The following is a 23,692-nucleotide window of genomic DNA, read 5'->3' as shown; positions in this document are numbered from 1 at the left end:
AAATTTAAAAATAAAAGCTAAAAATTCAGTCCATTGTTATAACTAGCCGCATTTCAAGAGTTCAGCAGCCACATGTGGCCAGTGAATACAATATTGGACAAAACAGAAAGCTTTATTGCACAGCACTGGTCTAGTAGCAACGTATTTTGGGTTTATATAATATAATAAGACGTAAAAGATGTGACAACAAAAGCACAAAAGGTGGGGGTGAGAATTGAAAGTACCGTTGTAAGGTTCTTACAGTAGTCTTGAAGCAGTTTAATATGTTTAAAGGTAGATGGTGGTTAATTAAACGTATGTATTATAAACCCTAGGGCAAACATGATAACAACTTTAAAAACTGGCATAATGAGCCCAAAGCAGAGGCAAAATGTAATTTTTTTAAATGCTCAAGTAACCTAAAAGCAAGGAGCAAAAACGAGAAAAAAGGAAAAAACACAGATGAAACAAATAGGAAACAACTAGCAAGATGATAGATTTCAGTTCAACTATATCAATCATTAAGACAATATAAATCATCTGAAGACACAAATTGAAACACAGAAATTGTCAGACAAGATAAATAAGGATAAATAAGAAAGTTCTCACTACAGCTGTCCCTTGGTATCTGTGGGGGATTGGTTCCCCCAGACCATCAAGGATACCAAAACGTGTGGATGTTTAAGTTTCTTATATAAAATGTCTACAGTACTTGCATAAAACCTATGCATGCCATCCTGTATACTGTATAAATCATCTCTAGATTACTTACAATACCTAAAACAATATGAATGCTATGTAAGTAGTTGTTATACTGTATTATTTGTATTATTTGTATTGTTGTATTGTTCCTTATTATTTTTTTCTAATATTTTTTGATCCTGTTAGTTGAATTCATGCACGTGGAACCACAGATACAAAAGGCCAATTGTACAGACTGCCTACAAGAAACCCGTTTTAAAATAGAACACAGGTGGGCTAAAAGCAACAGGATAAGAATGTCAAATATCTGAAATTCTCATAATTGCCAGTGGGAATGTGAAATAGTGCAGTCACTCTGGAAAACAGTTTGGCAATTTCTTATGAACTTAAACATATATTTATCATACAACCCAGCAATCCCACTTCTATATTTTACTTAAGTGAAATGAAATACCTATGTTTGAAACTGCCCTCACAAAAATTTTAATGGAGAGATCTAAGCTAACTGATTATATCTTGCGTCTAACCTCCAAGCTTCCCTTGTTCGTTCCTGAGTATAGGCCCAGCTAAATATGGGAGGAATCTATAACAACAATCCCTTCCCAAAACTAACTCCCTTATTGCTCAGGGACTGAAACTGCCTTTGTAAAACCAACAAATTAGCCACAAACTTGGAATTATGATTCAAGAGTCAGGTAGCCAGAGGTCACAAGATTTGTAACCTTAATTTCTCCTATAGATAACACTACTATTGTGAACCCCAAGATTGGTGTTTGAGGTACTTCCCAGACCCTGCATTCTGATGGACCAGCTGGCACCATCTGGACTGGTAACCCATACCAAGAAACTGGCTCATCTAGTCTTGTGACTACCAGGCAGGAACTGACTCAGCAAAAGGAGACAGATTTGACCCCCTATGATTTCATCGCTGACCCAATAAAGCAGCATTCCCCATTTTCTAGCCCCCTGCCCACCAAACTATCCTTGAAAGATCCTAGCCTCTAAATTTTCAGGCAGGCTGATTTGAGTAAAAACTCCCTTCTTTCTGCTTGGCTGGCCCTGCAATTATTGACTTCTTTCTCTATTGCAATACCACTGTCTCAGCTCTCAGTAAATTGGCTCTATCTGTGCAACGGACAAGAAGAATCTGTCAGGTGATTACCGTACACACACACAAACACACACACACCCCTGTTCATGATTGTTTATAGTGACTCTATTCATAATGTTAAAAACTTGATGTAAACAAAGTGTCCTTAACCGGGAAAATAAACTATGATGCATCTATGTAATGGATTTTTGCTCATCAATAAAGAGGAATGAACTGCTAATACGTGGAATAACATGAATGAATTTCAAATGTGTTACGTGAAGAAAAAGAAGTAAACTCAAAATGTTGCATATTATATGATTCCATTTGTATGACATTCTGGAAAAGGTAAAACCATAAGAAAAGAAATAAGATCAGTGTTTGCCAGATTCTGGGGGAAGGGGAAAGAGGCTGCCTACAGAGGAGTGCTGGGGAATTTTGTGGGTAATGAAATTGTTCTATATCTTGATTTTGGTAGTGGTGACATGACTGTATATGTTTATAAAAACTCAGAACTGTACACTAAAAAGAGAAAATATGCACTATGCCTCAATAAATCTGAATTTAAAAAATATATATATTAGGGTTCTCCAGTGAAACAAAACCAATAGGATATATATATGTAAATGAGAGGCACTAGTCAGCCTGCCTTCATGGTGATTGCAAAAGGCGGGGCCCAGCACTCTTTCATGTATTTGATTTGGGGTTCTAGAGGCAGAACTGGGCAGATTCAAATGGAGCCTAAAGGTGTAGGTGGACAAAAATATAAGCCTCATAATGACCCTTTGTGTAGGGAGGGGGTTTCTGTTTTATTCACTGCTCTACCTGGACACTGAGAACATTTCAGAGAAAGTAGGTACTCAATTCATTTGATGAATGAATAATTTATTCAATTTGGATGTAGGTGGGGTAGTGCAAGAAGTGACTCTAGAAGCAAAGACTTGAAGGTAAGAAAGCACAGACATGTACTGCAGACACAAGTAAAGCAGTCACAGATTGATGATGGTTTTCTGTGTTTTCTAAATGGATTTCAGAGAAATAGAATTGGATTAATCAGTACTATCAGTCATAACATACTATCATCATTATTCTATGCACAATCCTCCTTTATTTTAATTAATTAAATTTGAGGAATTTTATTAAGGTATAATTAGCATACCTTAATAACTTGATAGGTTTTGAAATATATATGCTTCCATGAAACAATGCAACAATCAAGATAATGACTATAATCATTGTATTTATATCCTAGGTACCACAAACTAGGTGGCTGAAAACAATAGAAATGTATTCTTTATCAGTTCTGAAGGCTAGAAGCCCAAAATCAGGGTGTCAGCAATATAGATTCCTTCTGAGGGCCTTGAGGGACAATCTGTTCCATGTGCCTCTCCTAGCTTCTGGTGAGGGCCTGTGATCCTGTGCGTTCCCTGGCTTGCAGATGCATTGCTCCAATCTCTACCTCCATCTTCCCTTGGCATTCTCCCCTTGGCATTCTCCCCATGTCTCTGCGTCTTCACATGGCCACTTCTTATTAACACAAAAGTAATATTGGAATAGGGCTCATCCAAATGACCTGATCTTGACTTGATTAAACTTGCAAAGACCCTATTTCCAAATAAGGCCATATTCACAGCTTCTAGGAGTTAGAACCTCAGTGAATTTTGGGAGGAGGACATAATTCAACCTACAATATCCACCATTCCCCAGATTTCCTCACTCTTCTTTATAATACCTCCTTTCTGACCCACCTCCTCATTACCTGACAGTCACTATCACTTTTTTAACTACTACTTTACTACTTCCTAGTTTATTTTTTCTGGAATTTTATAAAAATAGAAGCATACAGTACATACATTTTTTGTGGGGGGAGGGAATCTGGCTTATTTCATTTAGCATAATTATTTGTGAGATTTATCCATGCTATTTCACATACTTAGTCCTTTATATTGCTGAAAAATATTTGTATGAATATCCCAGAATTTTTAAATCTATTTACTTCTTGATGGAATTTGTTTCCAATTCTTGGATTTCAAATACACCACTGAATAGTAGTGTCTAAGTATTTGTATGAACACATGTTTTCATGTTTTCTTAGGTAAACGTCTAGGGGTGGAATGGCTGGGTCATATGGTAGGTGTCTGCTTAAATTTTAAGAAACTGTCATACTGTTTTTCGAAGTGGCTGTACCATTTTACGTTCCTGGCAACAATGTATGAAGGTTTCAGTTGCTCCACACCCTTGCCAACACTTCGGAATGGTCAGTCTTTTTAATTTCAGGCTAGATTCTAATAGGTGTGTAGTAGTATCTTATTGTGGTTTTAATTTGCATTGTCCTAATTACTAAAGATGTTGAACATTCTTTTATGTGCTTAGTTGTGGTCAGTATATCGTTTTTCAGTAAAGTGCTTGTTCAAATCTTTAGGCTATTTTTATTTTGTAAAACTCATTTTACTTATTTATTTCTTCTTAGACAGGGTCTTGCTCTGTTGCCCAGGCTGGAGTGCAGTGGTGCTATCATAGCTCACTGCAACCTCGACCTCCTGGCCTCAAGTGATCCACCTACCTCAGCCTCCCGAGTAGCTGGGGCCACAGGCACAAGCCACTATGGCTAATTAATTTTTGCATTTTTTGTAGAGACGGGGTTTCACCATGTTGCCCACGCTGGTCTCGAACTCCTAAGCTCAAGCAATTCACCTGCCTTGGCATCCCAAAGTGTTGGGATTACAGGTGTGCGCCAGTTCGCCTGGCAAAGCCTATTTTTAAATTGTCATTTTCTTCCAAAAAAAAAAAAGAGAGAGAGAGCACACTAAGATTTTGACTGGGATTGTGTTGAATCTACACATCAATTTGGGGTAAAAGTGACAAATTTTAACAAAATTGAGTCTGAGTCTTAAACATGGTACCTCTCTATTTTAAAATAATGTCTTCTTTAATTTCTCTCAGTAATATTTTGTAGTTTTCAGTGTGCAAGTCTTACATGTGTCAGATTTGTTCTTCAGTATTTAATAATTTTTGATGCTATTGAAATTGTGCTGTTATTTTAAATTTCAATTCCCAATCACTTACTGCTAGTACATAGAAATACTATTTTTTCTATGTTAATCTTGCATCTTGAAACCTTGCAAAGCTCTCTTATTAGTTCTAGAAACTTTTTTGTAGATTCCATCAGATTTTCTACATAACAATCATGTTGTCTGCAAATAAATTCGGGTTCTTTTCTTTCAAATCTGAGTGCATTTAATTTCTTTTTCTTATTGCACTGGTTACAACCTCCAGCACAATGGTGCACAGAGGAATGAGAACAGACATCCTTACCTTGTTCCTGAATGAAGGGGGGAATGCATTAGTATTTCACAATTAATTATATTAGCTGTAGTTTTTTTCATAGATGCTCTTTATCTAGTTGAGAAAATTCCCTTCTATTCCCTAGTCCTAGTTAATTACTTTCAAATAATTCCATGAAATCCATGAAACAAACACCCATGAATAATCTCATTTAGATGACTGGCTCAACTACCTATATACTACCTATATGTATATATTTCTGTGTCTCCTTCTCCGGGCCCTTCTCTCTCAAGCTACAGATCCCATTTTTACTGGACTTCTTTATCTGGTTATTTTGCAGACACTTCAAATTTAATATAACAAACTCGCTTGGGTCATTTCTTATTCCATAAAGATAAAACTAAATCTATAAACCTGCTCCTTATTTTTCCATCTGGCTTTTCATCTGTATTCCTTATTTCTTATTTCACTACTGGCAAAACCTAAAATCACCTATGTCAGAAACCTAAATGCTAGTCTCTATGACTCCTCCCTCCATCTCTTACAAACAGCTACTGAGTTCTACAAAGTAGACTTCTAAATTTCTCTCAGACTTAGCCCATTCTCAGTATGGGGTAGTAAAAAGATTAAGGGCTTTAGGAATAACCAGATCTAAGTTCAAGTAATTATATAAATCTTTGGATAAATTACCTAACCTCAGCTGGTTTTTCCAAATGTGAAACAAGAATGGTATCTATTATAATATTGTTAAAATTTAAATGGGAGTAATATATCTATCACAGTGTCGGCCACATTATGTTTAATAAACTTTAATTACCATTCCCTCTCACTTATTCCCATTGTTTATTGAGGCCATTATTATTTACTGTTTGGGATATTGCAATAGTCTTTTCAACAAATGAAATTGATTCCACGTTCCACACTGTAGCCAGAAGGGATATTTCTAAGTCAAATCTCAACATTTGCTTCTCTGCCTAAAATTCTTTATTGGTCCCCAGCCTGACCTCCTACTACTCTCCAGGTTTATACGTAAAAACTATTTGCTAGTTTCTGGTATGGAATTGCCCATTTGTCCCTTTTTGTCTTTACATTATTTTGTTTACAATTTCCTTCTTGGTCTCACAGGTGAATCTTTTCTTCAGCCTCAGCTTCCAGGTTCTCTCCTCTGAGAAACTGTCCTAAATCATCCAGATGGTAAGGCATGTTCTCTCAGATCAACAATTATTTGACTGTTTATTATGTAACTGCCAGGCATTAACTGTGTATGCTGGAAATTGAACTGTGAAGACAGTGTTTCCTGCCCTCATAAAGTATATAGAGCGGAAGACTAACATTTTAGACAATTTAGTCAGTTTTACTGAATGCTATACAGATGTATTGTTATGATTATAATATATGTATACATTATATGCATAGTATGTTACAGATATATAACAAAGTCTTGGGAGAGTAGCAGAGGCCAGCTTCCCTTGGAGACATTGAAATTTAATGGATGGTCCCATTATAACCTTTAGAATTCTCTATTAAAAGTACCTGGGCAAATGCTTTTGAATTGTTGCTGTGAAAATATGATTTTGACTAGCTAATACGTTATATACCACAATTCTCAAAAGATCCTTTTGACCGTCCTTTTGATCTACAATCTATGGGCAGATTGAAGTCCGCGATTTAAATTTATGTATAACCGGTAGTATGTACAGGATCTTTTACTCCTAGCAATAACCTAGCCAGTATTATCCCTATTTTATAGATAAGGAAGTTGAGGCTCAACTATTCCAAAGTCCCACTATTCAGCAGTTGAGTCAGTGGTCCCAACCCAGGGGTTTCAGGACGCCAAGCTCTCTTTCCACCACGCACTTACCTACTTCTGTATCTTATTTCCAGAATCTTCTAGTGTTTAGTTGCTAGTAGGTGCCCCACCAATAAATACACGTGAAAGCCTAATGCTAAAAGTAGCATTATTTTTATTATCACCCTCACCAACACACACTACGCCTTCCTCCCATTAGGCTTGAGAGGACTTCCACATCTGGTTTCAGGCTTGCACGAAAAATAGTAATTCCAAGCTGTGCATTAAACCCCATTACACCCTGTTTTGTACTCAATGCCACTGATTTCCCACAACTTCGTCAGGAAAAAACAAAACAAAACAAAAAAAAAACATTTTTTGACAATATTAGTCTTCTAAGTCCGCCTTCCACGTCCCTCTAAGGGCCCCAGCTCCCGGTCCGTCTTCTTAGGCACTCAAGGTTTCTAAACTTGGGGCTTCCAGCCAGGAAAACTAAAGGCACGGGGTTCACGGGTCATCGGAGGCTTACGGCACCCCCTTAACCCCTTCCACCCCTTCCCTATTCGCCCATCTCCATGTCGTCTTCTTAGCCTTTGAGTGGAAAAAGCGTCAACCCGAAGTCCCCACCAAGCCGAAGAACCCGCAAAACCCGGCGCGCACAGGACCAGCGAGAAGACGATGGTTCCGGCCGTGAGACTAGAGCGGCGGCGACGCTCGGCGTACGCGCTGCCGTCACGCCGCAGCCCGGCAGTGCCGGCTCCTCCCACGACGCTGCGGGTCCGGTTTCCGGCGGGAGCGTGGGCCGCCGGATTCGGAAGAGGCTCTGTGTTGTGCAAGGGTCCTGTGGGCTGGCTGCACTGGCCTCTGCGGTGGTGCCCGCCAGAATGCCCCACTTGGAAAACGTGGTGCTTTGTCGCGAGTCTCAAGTGTCCATCTTGCAGTCCTTGTTTGGAGAGGTATTGTAGTTAAACTGTCTTCCAGATCCTGGAGGCAGACGTTTCGGTAGTCGTGCGACCTGTTCCAATATTTTTTTTACATGTTTGAATTTAGGGCCAAAAGCCCGTTTTTATGTTAAATAGGGGTGTTGTGATTTTGTACTGCACCTTCACCCACAGTCTCTTCCGAATATTGAAGAAGAGACTGTCTGAGAAGGACCGGCCTGCATTATAGGACGTTGCCTAAGACGTGTTTGACACACGCCACACTTTTGAGAAGTTTGCCCACATTAGCTCCTAGAAATTGCTTATTATCTTACCCCAACCCAATGACATTTATGTAACAGATGTGTTTGCAGGGTGTTATTTATTCAAATGTAAGTTCACACGTTTCTGTGCGGTAGTTGGAGTGAGTCAAGTGTAGAGAGGTGGTTGCTTTCAAGGCCACTAAGGGCCAAAGCAGTGCTTCAGATTTAAAAATTTACTGGCTTTTCCAGAATTATAACAGTCCCGAAGAGGTCTAGGGTAAACTTTTCTCCTTAACTGATAGTTCACAGGATGCCCTAGAGAGGAGTTTGTCGTCTCTTGATAAACATAGATACGTAGGGAGTCCTTTCAATAGGCAGAGGGTAGCATTCACCAATTCAAAATTTAACTATTTTTGACTATTTTCTGGTGGTCTTTGATGTGCTTTTTGATTCAGACTCAATCAGAATTGGAATTAATCAAACTTGGATCTTACCTGCGAAGAGAGTGAATGAGAATTTAGGGTCATACTCATACCCCCATCTTCTGGTTTGCTTTTTTAAGTACAGTCATGCGTTGCTGCCACTTAATGAGGGGGATACGTCCAGAGAAATGCATCGTTAGGCAATTTAATCCCTGTGAATATCAGAAAGTATATTTACACAAACCTAGATGGTGTAGCCTGCTATACACCTAGGCTGTATGGTGTAGCCTGTTCCTCCTAGGCTATAAACCTCTACAGCGGTGCTACTATACTGAATACTGTAGGCAGTTGTAACACAGTGATGAGTCTGCATCTAAAAGTATCTAAACATAGAAAAGGTACAGTGAAAATAGGGTATTATAATATTATGAGACCACTGTGATATATGTGGTCCATCTTTGAACACGTGACTGTACTTTCATCCAACTAGAAATATTGCATGGCAATTTGAGGTGGCCTGTGAAGCATTAATGGAAAAGTACTACTCTCTGTCTAAAGGGGTGCATTATTTAGGGAAGTTAGAGGTCAACAACTGCATCTTCAATTAATTTTCTATTTATAATGCTTTCAATTACAGTTATATTATTACTGGAGCATTTTCTTGATTATGTTCTCTGCATTTCATCTATGGAACGCAGATCACTCCAGCCAGAAATGCTTCTGCTGAAAAAGAACATTGGCAAATAAGGATGAGTAGTATTGACTTAGTGGTGGATCACAGAAGGGTTTTTGACCTTTGCTCTTAATGAAAATTATGTTTAACAATATTTTAATATCAGTTTTCTGCAAGGTGCTGTGCATGTGGGAAATACAAAGAACTATAGCAAAGAAATATAAAAAATTGGTTCATGTTTTTAAGAAGACTCATTTATTTGTTCAATAAATAAATATTTACTGAGCACCTTTTCTGTATCAGGCACTAGCTTATTGCAGTTTATGTTAGCGAGATTTATAAAGGTGAAAGGTTAAATAACAGTGGAACAGTTCAATATAATTACAGGTCACAATAGGAAGGATGTTTAAGGTATTATTAGGCAACGTGTAATGGATAGCAGAGATACTCAGCATTTAATTTTTGAGACAGAATTTTTTTTTGTTTTTTGAGACAGGGTTTGGCTTTCTTTCCCAGGCTGGAGTGCAGTGGCATGATCTTGGCTCACTGCAGTCTCTGCCTCCCAGGCTCAAGCAATCCGCCCACCTCAGCCTCCGAGTAGCTGGGACCACAGGTGTGTGCCTCCAAGCCTGGCTATTTTTGTGTTTTTTGTAGAGGTGGGGTTTCACTGTATTTCCCAGGCGAACTCCTGAACTCAAGTGATCTGCCTGCCTTGGCCTCCCAAAGTGTTGGGATCACAGGCTTGAGCCACTGCACCCTGCTGAGACAGAATTTTTGAGCCAGTTAATTTATATGATTGTTACATATAAACTTTAGAAAAAGATTCATGTATTAAATTACCTATTCATTTCCAGTAAATTTTTAGTCTATTTTTAGCAGTTGAGCTACTTTTGCCGTAGCTGTTTGCCATTTAGAAAGTCTTTTTCCTGCGTAAATCTGAGTTCCTGATTTGTCTTGTAAAAGGAAATGTTTAACTTAGTGACTTGAATGTAATAAATGTTTGTGACTGTTGCTGTAATCGATGATAATTAATAGAGACTCAACTTTCTGATAGAAATTGCATAATCCCATTTTCTTGTAATTATTTAAAAAAATGTATTATTAAAAAATAGGCCAGGTGCAGTGGCTCACACCTGTAATCCCAGCACTTTGGGAGGCCGAGGCAGGCAGATCACAAGGTCAGGAGTTCGAGACCAGCCTGACCAACATGGTGAAACCCCATCTTAACTAAAAATACAAAAATTAGCTGGGCATGGTGGCACACGCCTGTAATCCCAGCTACTCAGGAGGCTGAGGCAGGAGAATCGCTTGAACCCGGGAGGCAGAGGTTGAAGTGAGCCGAGATCACGCCATTGCACTCCAGCCTGGGTGACAGGGTGAGACTCCATCTAAAAAAAAAAAAAAGAGTATTATTAAAAAATAATCCAGTTTTCCCATAATTATTTTAAAAATGTAAACTATAATTTCCTTCAAAGTAGATAATATCTTTTACTGATATTTATTCTCTTCAGTACCTCATGGTTTTCAGCATTTAGTAGGTATCTAATGAAAGTGTTCATTTAAGGAATGAAGTATTTGTAGTATTAACTAGACCAGAGAGACCTTTGACAATATTTACTTTTCTCTAAGCTGCTAACTTAATGTACTGCAGGAGGATCTTGCAAATATGTATTTTAAAATAAATGCTATGTAGATTTTATTAGTGTTTTATGTGATCTAATGTATGCATTTATGCCAGCATCAGTGAGTATGCATAGTTCAGAAGTAGTCTGTAAGTTTTCCTAAGAATGAGGACCTTTGAAATTCCTTTTAATCTTTTGATTATATGTACTTAATTTCATAGCAGTAAAATGTATAGTGAAGTTGTGGCATCCCAGGAGATAAGAGTCTTTAAGAAGGAGTAATATAAAAATGGAGTATGAACAAAATTATCCTTGAAAAATCTCTTAAATCTGCTGTGAAGTTGAAAATACAAGTTTGTATATGTAAACCTGTACAATAATAAAAATGTAAATATATAGTACATAATAAAATATGCCAAATATGTTACAGAAATTTTAATTTCATAACAAAGAAAGTGCTTGGAGTTGAATTCAAGTAGGTTCAAAGTGTGTTGACGCATCCACAATATGCTCACTGTTAGGAATTTGGATTGAATATTTTACTTTTCCACATACAACTTTCTCACAAGTTGATAAGTGTTTATTTTCTATTTTGTATGTGCAGCCTCATATTTGTCTTTTCTCTCGTTAGAGACATCATTTCAGCTTTCCATCCATTTTTATTTATGGACATACTGCTAGTGGAAAGACCTATGTAACACAAACGTTGTTGAAAACTTTAGAGGTAAGAATAAAAATATTAAATATTTCTTTGCCATTCTTAGTGTATAATATTGGTACTGATAATTGTGAATCTCCACAAATGCAAAATTGAACATACCACCTTTACATTGCTCTTCTTCCCATATTATCTTTCTCCATGAATGATCTACTGTCATTGACACAGTAGTCCAAACTTGCACTTTCTTAACTTTTTCCCCATCTTCCCTCATTTAGTAAATCACATCAATAAACTTAGTCCGTTGCTTCACATTCTTAAAATCATGTCTCCATCTACCTTTAATCCTAGCCATTGCTGCTAGGATTTTCATTTACCATTGTTTTTTTCCATGTATTTCTGTAAGCCTCTTATTTGCAATCTTCACCCAGCAGCTAGGCCATGCAAATCTTACTTAATATCTTCAGGGCAGTGTTCAAGTAATTCGCCCAATGTATAAGACCTTTCATGAGCTGAATTTATCTTTCATAACACAGTGGTTAAGAGTTTGGGCTGTGGAGTCTGGCAGACTCATGTTCCTTTTTGGATTCACCAGTTAGTGCTTTCTCCATCTGCAAAGTTGGCTCAGAGTGACAACATTTGGGATTAAGAGAAGTAAATGTTAGTACATGGAAAGTGCTTTATGTGGTACATAGTGCATAGTAAGCACTCAATAAAGGTTAGCTGCTATTATTGATGAGTATTGCCATACTCCCTTTCATATCCTAAACCAGAGATGGGCAGTCTTTTTCTTAAGGGCCAGATAACTAACATTTTGTGCTTGTGGACCACATAGTTTCTGTCTCACCTACTTGACTCTGCTGTATTGTGAAAGCAGCCATGGGCATTCTCTATGTGAATGGGCATGACTGTGTTTCAAAGCAACAGTATGTACAAAAACAGGTGGCTAGCCCGCAGGCTTTGGCTTGCTAACCCCGTCCTCCTCTAGTGCTGAGGATGCATGTTTAGGATGGCATACTGAACTGTGTACAGTTCCTGCTCTCTTACTTTCAAGCCATGGCACATGTTGCTCCCCTACTTGGAATGGCTTTCCTGTACTCACTCTTCCTGTTGCTTGGCAAATGCTTATTTATTTTGCCAGGTTTTCTTCTACTTATACTCTATAAGGTCTTTCCTGATCCTCTAGGCTGTATCAGATGCCCCCCTGTTTTGCAACCTTAGCACCCTGTGCTTAATTCTGTCATAATATTTAGCCCTCTCAGCTATGATTTTGTGTTTATGTTTCCCTGGCTTTAGACTGTGAGTTTCTTGAAATTATCCCCAGCACCAAGCACATTACTTGGTACGTATTAACTTGTGGATTTCAGCTTATTAAGTTGTGGATTTCAGCTTTTGATCCCAAAGATCAGCTGTGCATTTTAAAAACACATATGCCTGGGCTATATACTAGACTTCAGAATCTGAGTGTACAAGGTCTTGGTCCAGGCATTTGCATTTCAGAACCCCCTGAATGAAGTGCCCCCAAATATATGTTGAATAAAAGCAATAAAACCCAATAAGGAAGTTTTATATTTAAGGACTGTATTCCATTTTTTATCACATTGTAGTTTCTGCTGTTACTTAATCAGTGTAATGTATGTTTATTGTTACTACTTCTGATACAGGGACTCAGACAGGCACTTAGAATATGCTGCCTTTAAAGGTCATGGATAGCACAAATGCCGTAAGCAAGACACTATCCATAACAGAGATGTTGTGGACTTTTGTTCGTAAAGGACAGTAAAGGAGTGAGAGAGAAGTGAGTTAGCAAATGCTGGTGAAACTGTCCCCAAGTAAGTTTAATGTGGCTTTAGTGACACTGTTATTCAGAGAAAGAAAAGCCTCCTTATTGGATAAAGTTTATAAAATCACTAAAAATAGTTACCAATTCCATTATTTGTGCCAAATGCCACAAGTTGTCTTCCTCAGAATGAATCTGCTTTTGTGATCTTATTTTGAGGATAGACTGTATTTGTGAGCAAGTCTCGTTTGTGACCTTATTACTTCTGGAGTTAACTCATTTTGATATTTTGATAGTTTTTTAAATGAAGGGCTAGTTTTTTTTGTTTTGTTTTGTTTTTAAATGGGGTCTTGCTCTATTGCCCAGGTTGGAGTGCAGTGGTATGATCACAGCTCATTGCAACCATGAATTCCTGGGCTCAAGTGATACTCCCACCTCAGCCTCCCAAGTAGCTGGGACTATAGACGTGCTCCACCAGGCCTGTCTAATTTTTTTAATTTTTTTTAAGACGGAGTCTTACTGTGTTTCCCAGGCTGATCTTGAACTCCTGGGGTCAAATGATCCTCCCACCCCTCCTAAAGCCCTGGGATTACAGGCAGGAGCCATATGCCTAGCAAAGAACTAGTGCTTACAGTCCTCGTAGGAGGATTGCTATGGTTTCTAACTCTTAAAATTCTTTTTTTTGACTTAGCAAACATTTATTCAAGGATATTATATTAAAGTTATAAGTGTGAAATTCCTGTTAAGAATTTTAACATTCAAATATACTTAGATTTCTTTTTTTTTTTTTTTAAATAGAGACAGGGTCTTGCAATGTTGCCCAGGTTGGTCTGGAACTCCTGACCCAAAGCCTTGGGATTACAGACATGAGCCACCATACCTGGCTGATTTCTTTATAAGAATTCTTTATAGGAAAATACAGATTTGCTTTGAATTTCCATAAGAAAGAAATGGCAAGCTGAAAGAAATAATTGAAGTGAGTTTAATGAAGGGACAATTTTATAAAGATTGAGGAAATTTTATGGGAATCACTAAGGGATGATGGTACACCAGGGCCTTTACCACCTTCAGGCCTGAAGGGACCATAGAAAGGAGCTGTTATTGGAACCAAACAAGAGGTGTAGCCTTAGAAGAGGGGCTGTCCAACTTGATCTTTGGTAGAAGAGTATCCACTGCCAAGCTAGGGCCACTGAGGGGTCATGGTGAGAATCAAGGAAATCAATATCCAAACTTCTCTCCCACCATTCTCCCTTAGTCTCCTGCTGGTTCTTTCCATTGGCTTCTCCATCCAGAGCCAGAAAATAAGAGAGTCCAGGTGATGTAATTCTGTAGCTGTCAGGCTCTTGAGGCATGGGGTGGGTTTGGTGGGATATAGATTTAGAAAGGCAAATGGAGAATATCCAGCACAGCCATTATTGTGTCTGTGTGTTTTCTTCTTTACTTACAGTGTTTTGGTTTTCATTTTCAGCTCCCACATGTCTTTGTGAATTGTGTTGAATGCTTTACCTTGAGGCTGCTTTTGGAACAAATTTTAAACAAATTGAATCATCTTAGTTCTTCAGAGGATGGTTGTTCTACTGAAATAACCTGTGAAACATTTAATGACTTTGTTCGCTTGTTTAAACAAGTAACCACAGCTGAAAATCTTAAAGATCAGACTGTATATATTGTAAGTAATTTCATTTGATTACATCATCTCTTATCTTGAAAACTGATAATTTATTAGATCAATTTTCATGTATTTGTTTTGAGTCTCATTATGTACAGTGCTCTGTGCCAGGTGCTTTTAGTATACAGAAATGTATTAAACATATTCCTTATCCAAGGGAAGCTTCATTTAATAGAAAAGGTCTGACACATACATATGACTACATGCAGAATGTGATAAGTGATTGTCACCAGATGCAAAATATTGACTGTGTGTGTCCAGTACAGCTTCATGAGGTATTGGCATTTGAGACAGACCTAAATGAATCAGAGTATTCTAGGAAGAAATTGAAGTAGAGGAATTTCAGATAGAATTATATAAATAAAGGCATGCAGCTGAAAATGGAGGCCAGAGAGTACCAAATAGTCTAGTTTTAGTGGGTTATAAAGTATGAAGGGAGAAAAAGAAGACTGGAAGATAGGTTGGGACAGATCATGGAAGGTCTAGAAAACTATACTAAAGCACTTTATTTAATTTCTTAGGGAGTGGATAGGAGATAGTAAAGACTTTAGAGCAACAAATATGCCTGGTTACTCTGAAGACATGTTAAAATGATCATCTTTGGAATTGGATAAGAACTACCCAAGACTGGATAGTTTATAAAGGAAAGAGGTTTAATTGACTTACAGTTCAGCATGGCTGGGGAGGCCTCAGGAAACTTATAATCGGCAGAAGACAAAGGGGAAGCAAGGCACCTGCTTCACAAAGTAGAAGGAAGGAGAAGCTCCTTATAAAATTGTCAGATCAGATGTGAACTCACTATCACAAGAACAGCATGGGGGAACCACCCCCAAGATTCATTTACCTCCACCTGGTCTCTCCCTTGGCACATGGGGATTATGGAGATTACAAGTTAAGATGACATTTGGATGGGGACACAAAGCCTGACCACACCATTCCACACTTGGCCTCTCCCAAATCTCATGTTGGTTTCACATTTCAAAGTCAACTGTGGCTTCCCAATAGTCCCCCAAAGTCTTAACTCATTCCAGCTTAATTAGCCCAAAAGTCCAAGTCCAAAGTCTCATCTGAGATAAGGCAAGTCCCTTCCACCTATGAGCCTGTAAAATCAAAAGCAAGTTAGTTACTTCCTAGATACAAAGGAGATACAGGCAATGGGTAAATACAGCCTTTTCAAATGGGAGAAATTGGCCCAAACAAAGGGGCTGTAGGCCCCATGAAAGTCTGCAATCAATAAGGCAGTCATTAAACTTTAAAGTTCCAAAATGATCTCCTTTGACTCCATGCTTCACATGTAGCCCACTGATGCAAGAGTGGGCTCCCCTGGCCTCGTGCAGCTCCACCTCTGTGGCTTTGCAGGGTACAGTTGCCCTCTCTGCTGTTTTCACAGCCTGGTGTTGAGTATCTGTGGCTTTTCCATGCACACAATGCAAGCTGTTGAATCTACCATTCTGGGGTCTGGAGGATGGTGGCCATCTTCTCATAGCTCCACTAGGCAGTGCCCCAGTGGGGACTCTGGGGGGGGGGGTCCAACCCCACATTCCCCTTCTGTACTGCCCTAGTAGAGGTTCTCTGTGAGGGCCCCACACCTACAGCCACCTTCTGCCTGGACATCCAGGCATTTCTGTACATCCTCTGAAATCTAGGCAGAGGTTCCCAAACGTTAATGCTTGATTTCTGTGCACCTGCAGGCCCCACATGTAAGCCGCCAAGGCTTGGGGCTTGCACCGTCTGAAGCAATGGCCTGAGCTATATGCTGGCCCCTTTTAGCCATGAGTGGGGATGCAGGACACCAAGTTCCAAGACTGCACAAAGCAGCAAGGCCCTGGCCCACGAAACCATTTTTCCCTCTTAGGCCTCTGGGCCTGTAATGGGATGGGCTGCCAGGTGAAGACCTTGGAGACATTTTCCCCATTGTCTTGGCTGTTAACATTTGGCTCCTTGTTACTTATGCAAATTTCTGCAGCTGGCTTGAATTTCTCCCCAGAAAATGGGTTTTTTATTTTCTACCTCATGGTCTGGCCACAGATTTTCCAAAGTTTTATGTTCTGCTTCCCTTTTAAATATAAGTTCCAGTTTTAGATAATCTCTTTGTGAATGCATATGACTGAATGCTTTCAGAATCAGCCAGGTCACCTGTTGAATGCTTTGCTGCTTAGAAATTTCTTCCACCAGATACCCTAAATCATCTTTCTCAAGTTCAAAGTTCCACAGATCTCTAGGGCAGGGGCAAAATGCCAGCCTTCTCTTTGCTAGAACATAGCAAGAGTCACTTTTATTCCTTGTTCCCAATTAGTTCCTCATGTCCATCTATGACCACCTCAGTCTGTACTTCATTGTCCATATCACTATCAACATTTTGGTCAAAGCCATCCAACAAGTCTCTAGGAAGTTCCAAACTTTCCCACTTCTTCCTGTCTTCTGAGCCCTGCAACCTGTTCCAACCTCTGCCTCTTACCCACTTGCTATAACAGACTACCAAGGACTGGGTAATTTATAAAGAAAAGACATTTATTTCTCACAGTTGTGGAGGTTAGGAAGTCAAAGGTTGAGGCCCTGCATCTGGCAAGGGCCTTCTTGCTGCCTCCTCTCATGATGAAAGGTAGAAGTACAAGAGAGGATGAGAGTGAGAGCAAGAGGTGGCAGAAGTCCCTTTTATAACAAAGCCATTCTTTCAATAACCCACTCCCTTGATAACAATATTAATTCATTCATGAGGACAGAGCCCTCATGACTTAATCATCTTTTATGCAGCTTCTCTTCCCAATACTGCTGCACTGGGGATTAAGTTCCAACACATGAACTTTGGGGGACATAGTCAAATCATGTGATTTTGTAAAGGCTTTGTAAATGCATTTCTTTTTGTTTTGTTTTCTTGTTTTTTAAAGGTTCTAGATAAAGCAGAGTATCTAAGAGATATGGAAGCAAATCTTTTGCCTGGATTTCTTAGATTACAAGAATTGGTAAGTAATGTGAGAAAGTGCTTTTTCCCCACAACTTAATCAATGGATTGTGTTGTAAAATTTTTTCATTTTGCTATTTGATAGGTGAGAATTAGTATTTTAATATAATTTTAGTTTGCATTTCTTTTATCAGTAAAGCTCAGTGTTTTTTTCATAGTAAAATCAGTTGGTGATTTGATAGCATTTATTCTTCAATTATTTTAGCTTTTTCTCTGTAATTATGAAGTCACTGCTTTCTATTAAAAGTTTTTGGATGTTGCTAGAATAAATGGCAGAGGGCCAGACTTTAAAATCTCCAGGATTTTAAAATTTTCTTTGCATTTCAAAATAAGGATAGTCTAAAATAAGAATAGCATGGCTATTCTGGATCATCTGGATTTCTATCTTATAACCACTCAGTGTCAGAGTTAATTTTTGTATTTCAATTTACTCTTGTGTTGGCTTCACAAAGTACAGTAAGTCCTCACTTAACATCTCAGCAGATTCTTGGAAACTACAACTTTAAGTGAAACAGCCTACAGCAGGTTCTTCCTTACCTTCAGCATCATTTTGTTATAACATTGTTGAGGAAAAAAAATTGGTTTCATTATATGTTGCGCTTAAAGTCACAATTTCCCAGAACCTATCAACAACATTAAGCAAAGGGTTACTAATTAATTCTACTGTGAATGTCATGGCCCAGTAAGAAAAGGACAGGGGCGGACTTACTAGGCATTTGTGTCAAGTGAAAGCCAAATAATATCACAGATGAAACAGGGTTTTGTAATAGTTTGAATAAGGAAGATTGGTGAGGGAAGTAGCTGTGGTTGTTTCCAGGTGGAACCATATTCACCGTATTCATAAAGGGAATAAAGATTTAGTTTGAGCAAAACAATACTGTTCAATATATTCAGTTAATTTAAATTTTATTGGTTTTATAGTTTGTATTTATAAATTTATTTTGGTTTTATAATTTTATAAGTGCTTTGAGCATAAGCAGTTTATACCTACCTAATTTTTTATTTGTATGTATTAAAGTATTAAGTAATATTATAATAAAGTAAATACTTGGGGAGAAGTGCGTAAAGCATTTCTGCCTTTCAAAGTTAAATACATTACTCAAATTTGAGAATCTGCTGGAAGTTTAGAGAGGCCACTGAAATTACTGTGTGCCCAAGGCTGACTCCTGAAGTTTACTTTTAGTAATAGTTGAGGGAGGAGAGGTATAGAGAGGACAGGATAAGTGTAGCTATTGGTGGCCTATTCTGGAAGTTAACCTCACACCGTCTTGCTTTTCTTGGTTTCATTAACTCTTGACATTTTATTACTGAGACTCAAGATCTATCTTCTTTGAGTAGATGTCTACTCATTTCCTATTTCCTTTCCTTTTATTTATTTGTTTCATTTGTATTTGCGGGTTTTTGCATACTCATCCACTATTTCCTGTTGCTTTGCTCTAGAACTCATCATCTGGTATCCAGAGTGCATTATTGTCTTCTTGCCTTTTCAGTGTAGATCACCCTGTTTTTTCCTCCTTATGCCCAGTAATGGTGATCATGCATCCCTTCACAACAATTAGGACTTTTCACCATTTTTTAGTTTCAATTATAGAAACTGTTTGAAGAAAATTAAAAGATTTAGAGTAATCTCAGCTGAACTGGAAAAGAGAATTGTTTTGACATTTCTGCAAACATGCTTGATTTTTAAAAATGTATTTAAGAGAAATCTGGCAAAAGCATTTCTCATTTTTTTATATTAAGTATTTAAGTAAAAGGAAGTTTAAAATATGGTGGATATCATATATACTGAAAGTACTTATCAGATGAATAGATGAGAACATTACCAATTTAAAATCTTTCTGCCCAATAAATATCCTCTTCTTTTTAGCCTCTCAATATATTTAAACTGATTTTATAAAATGCTTTTAGATAATCATATTTTTATAGCAAAAACAATTCAATAATTTGTTATTAGGATTGTGATTAGGGCATGCTATTTTACCCCTATAGAAATAAATTCAGAGATTCTTAAAAAATCAGACCCAATATGATGGCTAATGCCTGTAATTCCAGCACTTTGAGAGGCTGAGGCAGGAGGATGGCTTGAGTTCAAGACCAGCCTGGGCAACATACAGAGATCCTGTCTTTACAAAAGATACAGAATTTAGCTGGGCATGGTGGCACATGCCTCAGCTACTTGAGAGGTATAGGAGGATCACTTATGCCTAGGAGGTTGAGGCCACAGTAAGCTGTGATTATGCCACTGCACTCCAGCTTGGGTGTGTGACAGTTTGCAAACGGATGAGCTCCTTGATTAGGTTTTCTAAATATGGTTTATTAATATGCAAATAATTTGTTATAGGTTAGAACTTTGGGGGATTTATTTGAAAGAAAAATCCAAATGGAAATACTGCTCTGATTAAGATTTTTAAATGCAAAGTTACTTTTATTTCTTTCTTTTTACAGGCTGACAGAAATGTGACTGTTCTCTTTCTCAGTGAAATTGTTTGGGAAAAGTTTCGTCCAAATACTGGATGCTTTGAGCCGTTTGTCTTGTATTTCCCTGATTACAGCATAGGTAAACCTTAAAACATTGTTTTGGCAAATGATATGCGGGAGAATAGTTTTTGTTGTTTGAAAGGTTAAACTAGCATATTCAGATGGGAATACTTTGATATTCCCATTTGATATTCAAATGGGAATTATAAAAAATGTTGATATTCAAATGGGAATATCAAAGTATTAAACTGTTAAGGTTTGCTGCCGATCTCAAATAAGATGTTTGTATTTCTGCACTTACAAAATTTTTGTTTTGGAACTGTGAGAGGTTATTGTATAATTACTAAATTTTTTTGGATGAGCAGCTCTCATATTTGTGCTAATGTATCTTCATTTTTTTAGTCACTACATTAAGATGTATATATATTGTGATTATGACATCTGTACAAATTCAGACTAGACTTGTAAAGCATATTAAGAGTGTTGAAATCTTCATTTACCGTATACTTGGGTTAAGTACCATGTGCGCTTATATCTTTTGATTTTATAAATCTCATTTTCTTTACTGTAACTCATACAGTACCAATTACCAGCCCTTGTGTTTCTTATTTTCTTGGGAGCTCTATTTAATCTTAAATTTCATAGATCCTGATGATTTTGGTCTTTGGAAGAACACAATAGCTTTTTGTGTTGCTGAATAGCTTTGTGGGTTAAGACTGGGCTGTCATACAGAGATGATACTTGGGATTCAGAGATTATAACTGTGAAGTATAAGATGGTTAGCAGTCTATAAAAAGATAGCATTCCATGACCTTGGCCTCATTAACACTATCCCGCTGAACTAATCAGCTGTAAACATACTTTAAGATTAACACAGTTTTGTCTGTTTTCACCAGAACAGCAGTCAAATAACACCTTCTGTCATAGCTAATTAGCTGAGTTTTTTTTTAAACAGCAACCCAAAATAGATGGAGTCTTTATTGTCATTAATTTCTCATCCATAAAAATCTCAAAATAAAAAAGGATAGGAGGAAAAGTGATAAAGGATTTTATTAAAAAAAAAAAAAGGCTCTGTACCTATGTCAGCACTGTTCATAGTTCAGTTTTTTCATGACCAATTTTAAGTACTGAAAAATTATTTAGAATTTAAGAAAATTATAAAAAAATGTTGATTTTATACATTTCAGTCAAGTTGAATTAATGTAAGTATAGAATTAAATTTTTAAAATTCTATAATTTAAATTTATAGATTTAAAATTTAAAAAGTAAAGATACAAAGCAGCATAGATGAGAGTTTGAGGACAAAAGTAAATAAAATGGTCTTACTAATTTTAGTGAGTATAGGATAATAGATTTTTGCAAAGTATATAATAATGGAGCCAAGTTAAATTCTGATTATTAAATTTTAGGGCATTTTACACATTCAGTTGTTTTTTTTTTTTTAAGCAAAAACACTGTAGTCAGACAAAAAGCCATTCAGAAGGGGAATATTAATTGATAAGTTGAAATTATGGTTAAATGTGGAACCGGGGCAAAGAGATATCTAAGTGGTTAGTGTTATCTTGTCATAATAACTTGTAACATGTCATTTTCAGGAATACAGTGTCTGATTTTAAGGATTGCTCTCTTCTTAGCAGTTATGGCTAGGAGCCCAATTTGGAAGTCTTGTTTTCTGGTCTTTACCTCATGCAGACTACTCATCTTTCAATGATGGATTTTTTTTTTTAGAGAGATTATAATGCTTTTGATTAGGTTTTTGGTTTAGTTATTGTGTCAGTTTGGATAGATTAAATTATGTTCTGATAACAATCTGAAATTTCAGTGACTTAACAGTTTTCTACCTAAGAACATTAGTACTGCTGTTGTCTTACATTTTACTTCTATATTTATTATAAACCATGTAATACTATATTAATTATAAACCTCAACTATTATTATAAACCTCAGATATTAAATATTATTATTTTGGCTTTAAAAAATAACAGGACAAAAAAGAAAATAACTTTTATTGTTTATCCTGCTGGGGATTTGTTGAGTTCTTAAGTCTGTGGGTGTATAGTTTCATCAGCTTTGGAAAAATTTCAGGCAGTATTTCTTCAAATATTTTGTCTGCCCCCCTCACCTTTTCTTCTCTATCTTTTTTGTGTGGGATTGCATTATAGGTATGTTAGAGCACTTTATATTGTCCCACTGAAAGTCTGTTTATTTAAATTTTAAATCTTTTTGTGTGTGTGTTTTATTTGGGATTGTTTTTTGTTTCTATATCTTTCAGTTCACTGACTTTTTTTTTTTACGAGTGTCTAGTGGGCAGCTAATCTAATCCTGTAGAATTTTTCATTACTGATCTTATTATGCTTTTGTTTTCTTTTATATCCTTGAGCATATGAGCATACTTACTATGATAGTTGTTTTAATTTTCTTGTGTACTAATTCAGTTACCTCTTTTGTTTTGGATTTGTTCCCACCGACTAATTTTTCTCCATCTTGGGTATCCATTATGCTTTTTCATGTGTCTAGTAGTTTTTGATTGAATTATAGACATTGTGTTTTTTGTTGTGTTTTGGACTTTTTCTCATTAGCATTTTAATTACTTACAGATACATTTGACCCTTTTTAAGGCTATTTTATGCTTTTTTTGGAGAGATGATCCAGAGTAGCCATTATTCCAGGGCTAATTTTAGCTCTACTTCTAAGACATAGTTTTTCTGGAATCTCTACTGAATGCCCTGTATGTTTTGCATGGTCTCTGCCTTCTGGCTAGTGGCAGCATGAAAAATTCACAGCCCTGTGTGAATTCTGGTAATTGACATATAGCTCTCCAATAATTGTTTTTTCCCTAAAAGTTGTTCTTGCTTGGCTAGGGTTTTACCCCATGCATACACAAGTTGGTATTAAGCTAAGACTTGAGGGGAACCCCTGTACAGATTTCTGGAACTCTTTTTTGGCATAGCTTCCTCCTGTCAGGTACTCTGCCCTGCAAATTCTAGCTACCTCAGCTCCCGCAGCTCTGGTCTCTGTCTCCTCAACTCAGTAGGATAAATGAGCTCCTTTTGGAACTCTCCTTGTACCACAGTCTTAAAATTACTTCTTGTTAGAAAGCGTGGCTGATGGTAGGACTCACCTTATCTGTTTAACTTTTCTCAGGTATTACGGTCCGTTACTGCCATTTGTTTGGTATTTGAAAATAGTTGTTTTCTATAGTGTGTCCAGTTTTTAATTGATTATTAGAGGAGGGTATTTCTGGATGCTCCTACTCCCTTACAACTGGAAGCAGAAGTCTCTCTCTAAGTTAGGAATGGCTTTTCTTTGCACATTAGCCTATACTTGGATAGTGAAATTTCAAGACCCAAGGAGACAACCAGTGGGTTTCTCCTACCCTTTATTTACTACCTGATGATAC

The 23,692-nt window shown here is 37.3% G+C and overlaps 1 protein-coding gene across 1 annotated transcript in view; it reads left to right on the top strand.

Annotated features, from left to right (window-relative positions):
* Window positions 1–7,597: 7,597 nt before the first annotated feature.
* ORC5 (origin recognition complex subunit 5) overlaps window positions 7,598–23,692 on the top strand; it is an 89,321-nt gene continuing 73,226 nt past the window's right edge. The window contains exons 1-5 of the mRNA XM_054494995.2: window positions 7,598–7,801; window positions 11,377–11,469; window positions 14,652–14,852; window positions 17,741–17,815; window positions 20,260–20,371. Coding sequence (XP_054350970.1) covers window positions 7,730–7,801; window positions 11,377–11,469; window positions 14,652–14,852; window positions 17,741–17,815; window positions 20,260–20,371 — 553 coding nt within the window. The 5' untranslated portion in view covers window positions 7,598–7,729. The remainder of the gene's footprint in view (window positions 7,802–11,376; window positions 11,470–14,651; window positions 14,853–17,740; window positions 17,816–20,259; window positions 20,372–23,692) is intronic.

Source organism: Pongo pygmaeus, chromosome 6 (assembly GCF_028885625.2).
Source record: "Pongo pygmaeus isolate AG05252 chromosome 6, NHGRI_mPonPyg2-v2.0_pri, whole genome shotgun sequence".
NCBI lineage: Eukaryota > Metazoa > Chordata > Mammalia > Primates > Hominidae > Pongo > Pongo pygmaeus.
Note: the sequence above shows the minus strand (reverse complement) of the source record. Positions and strands in the feature narration are given on the sequence as shown.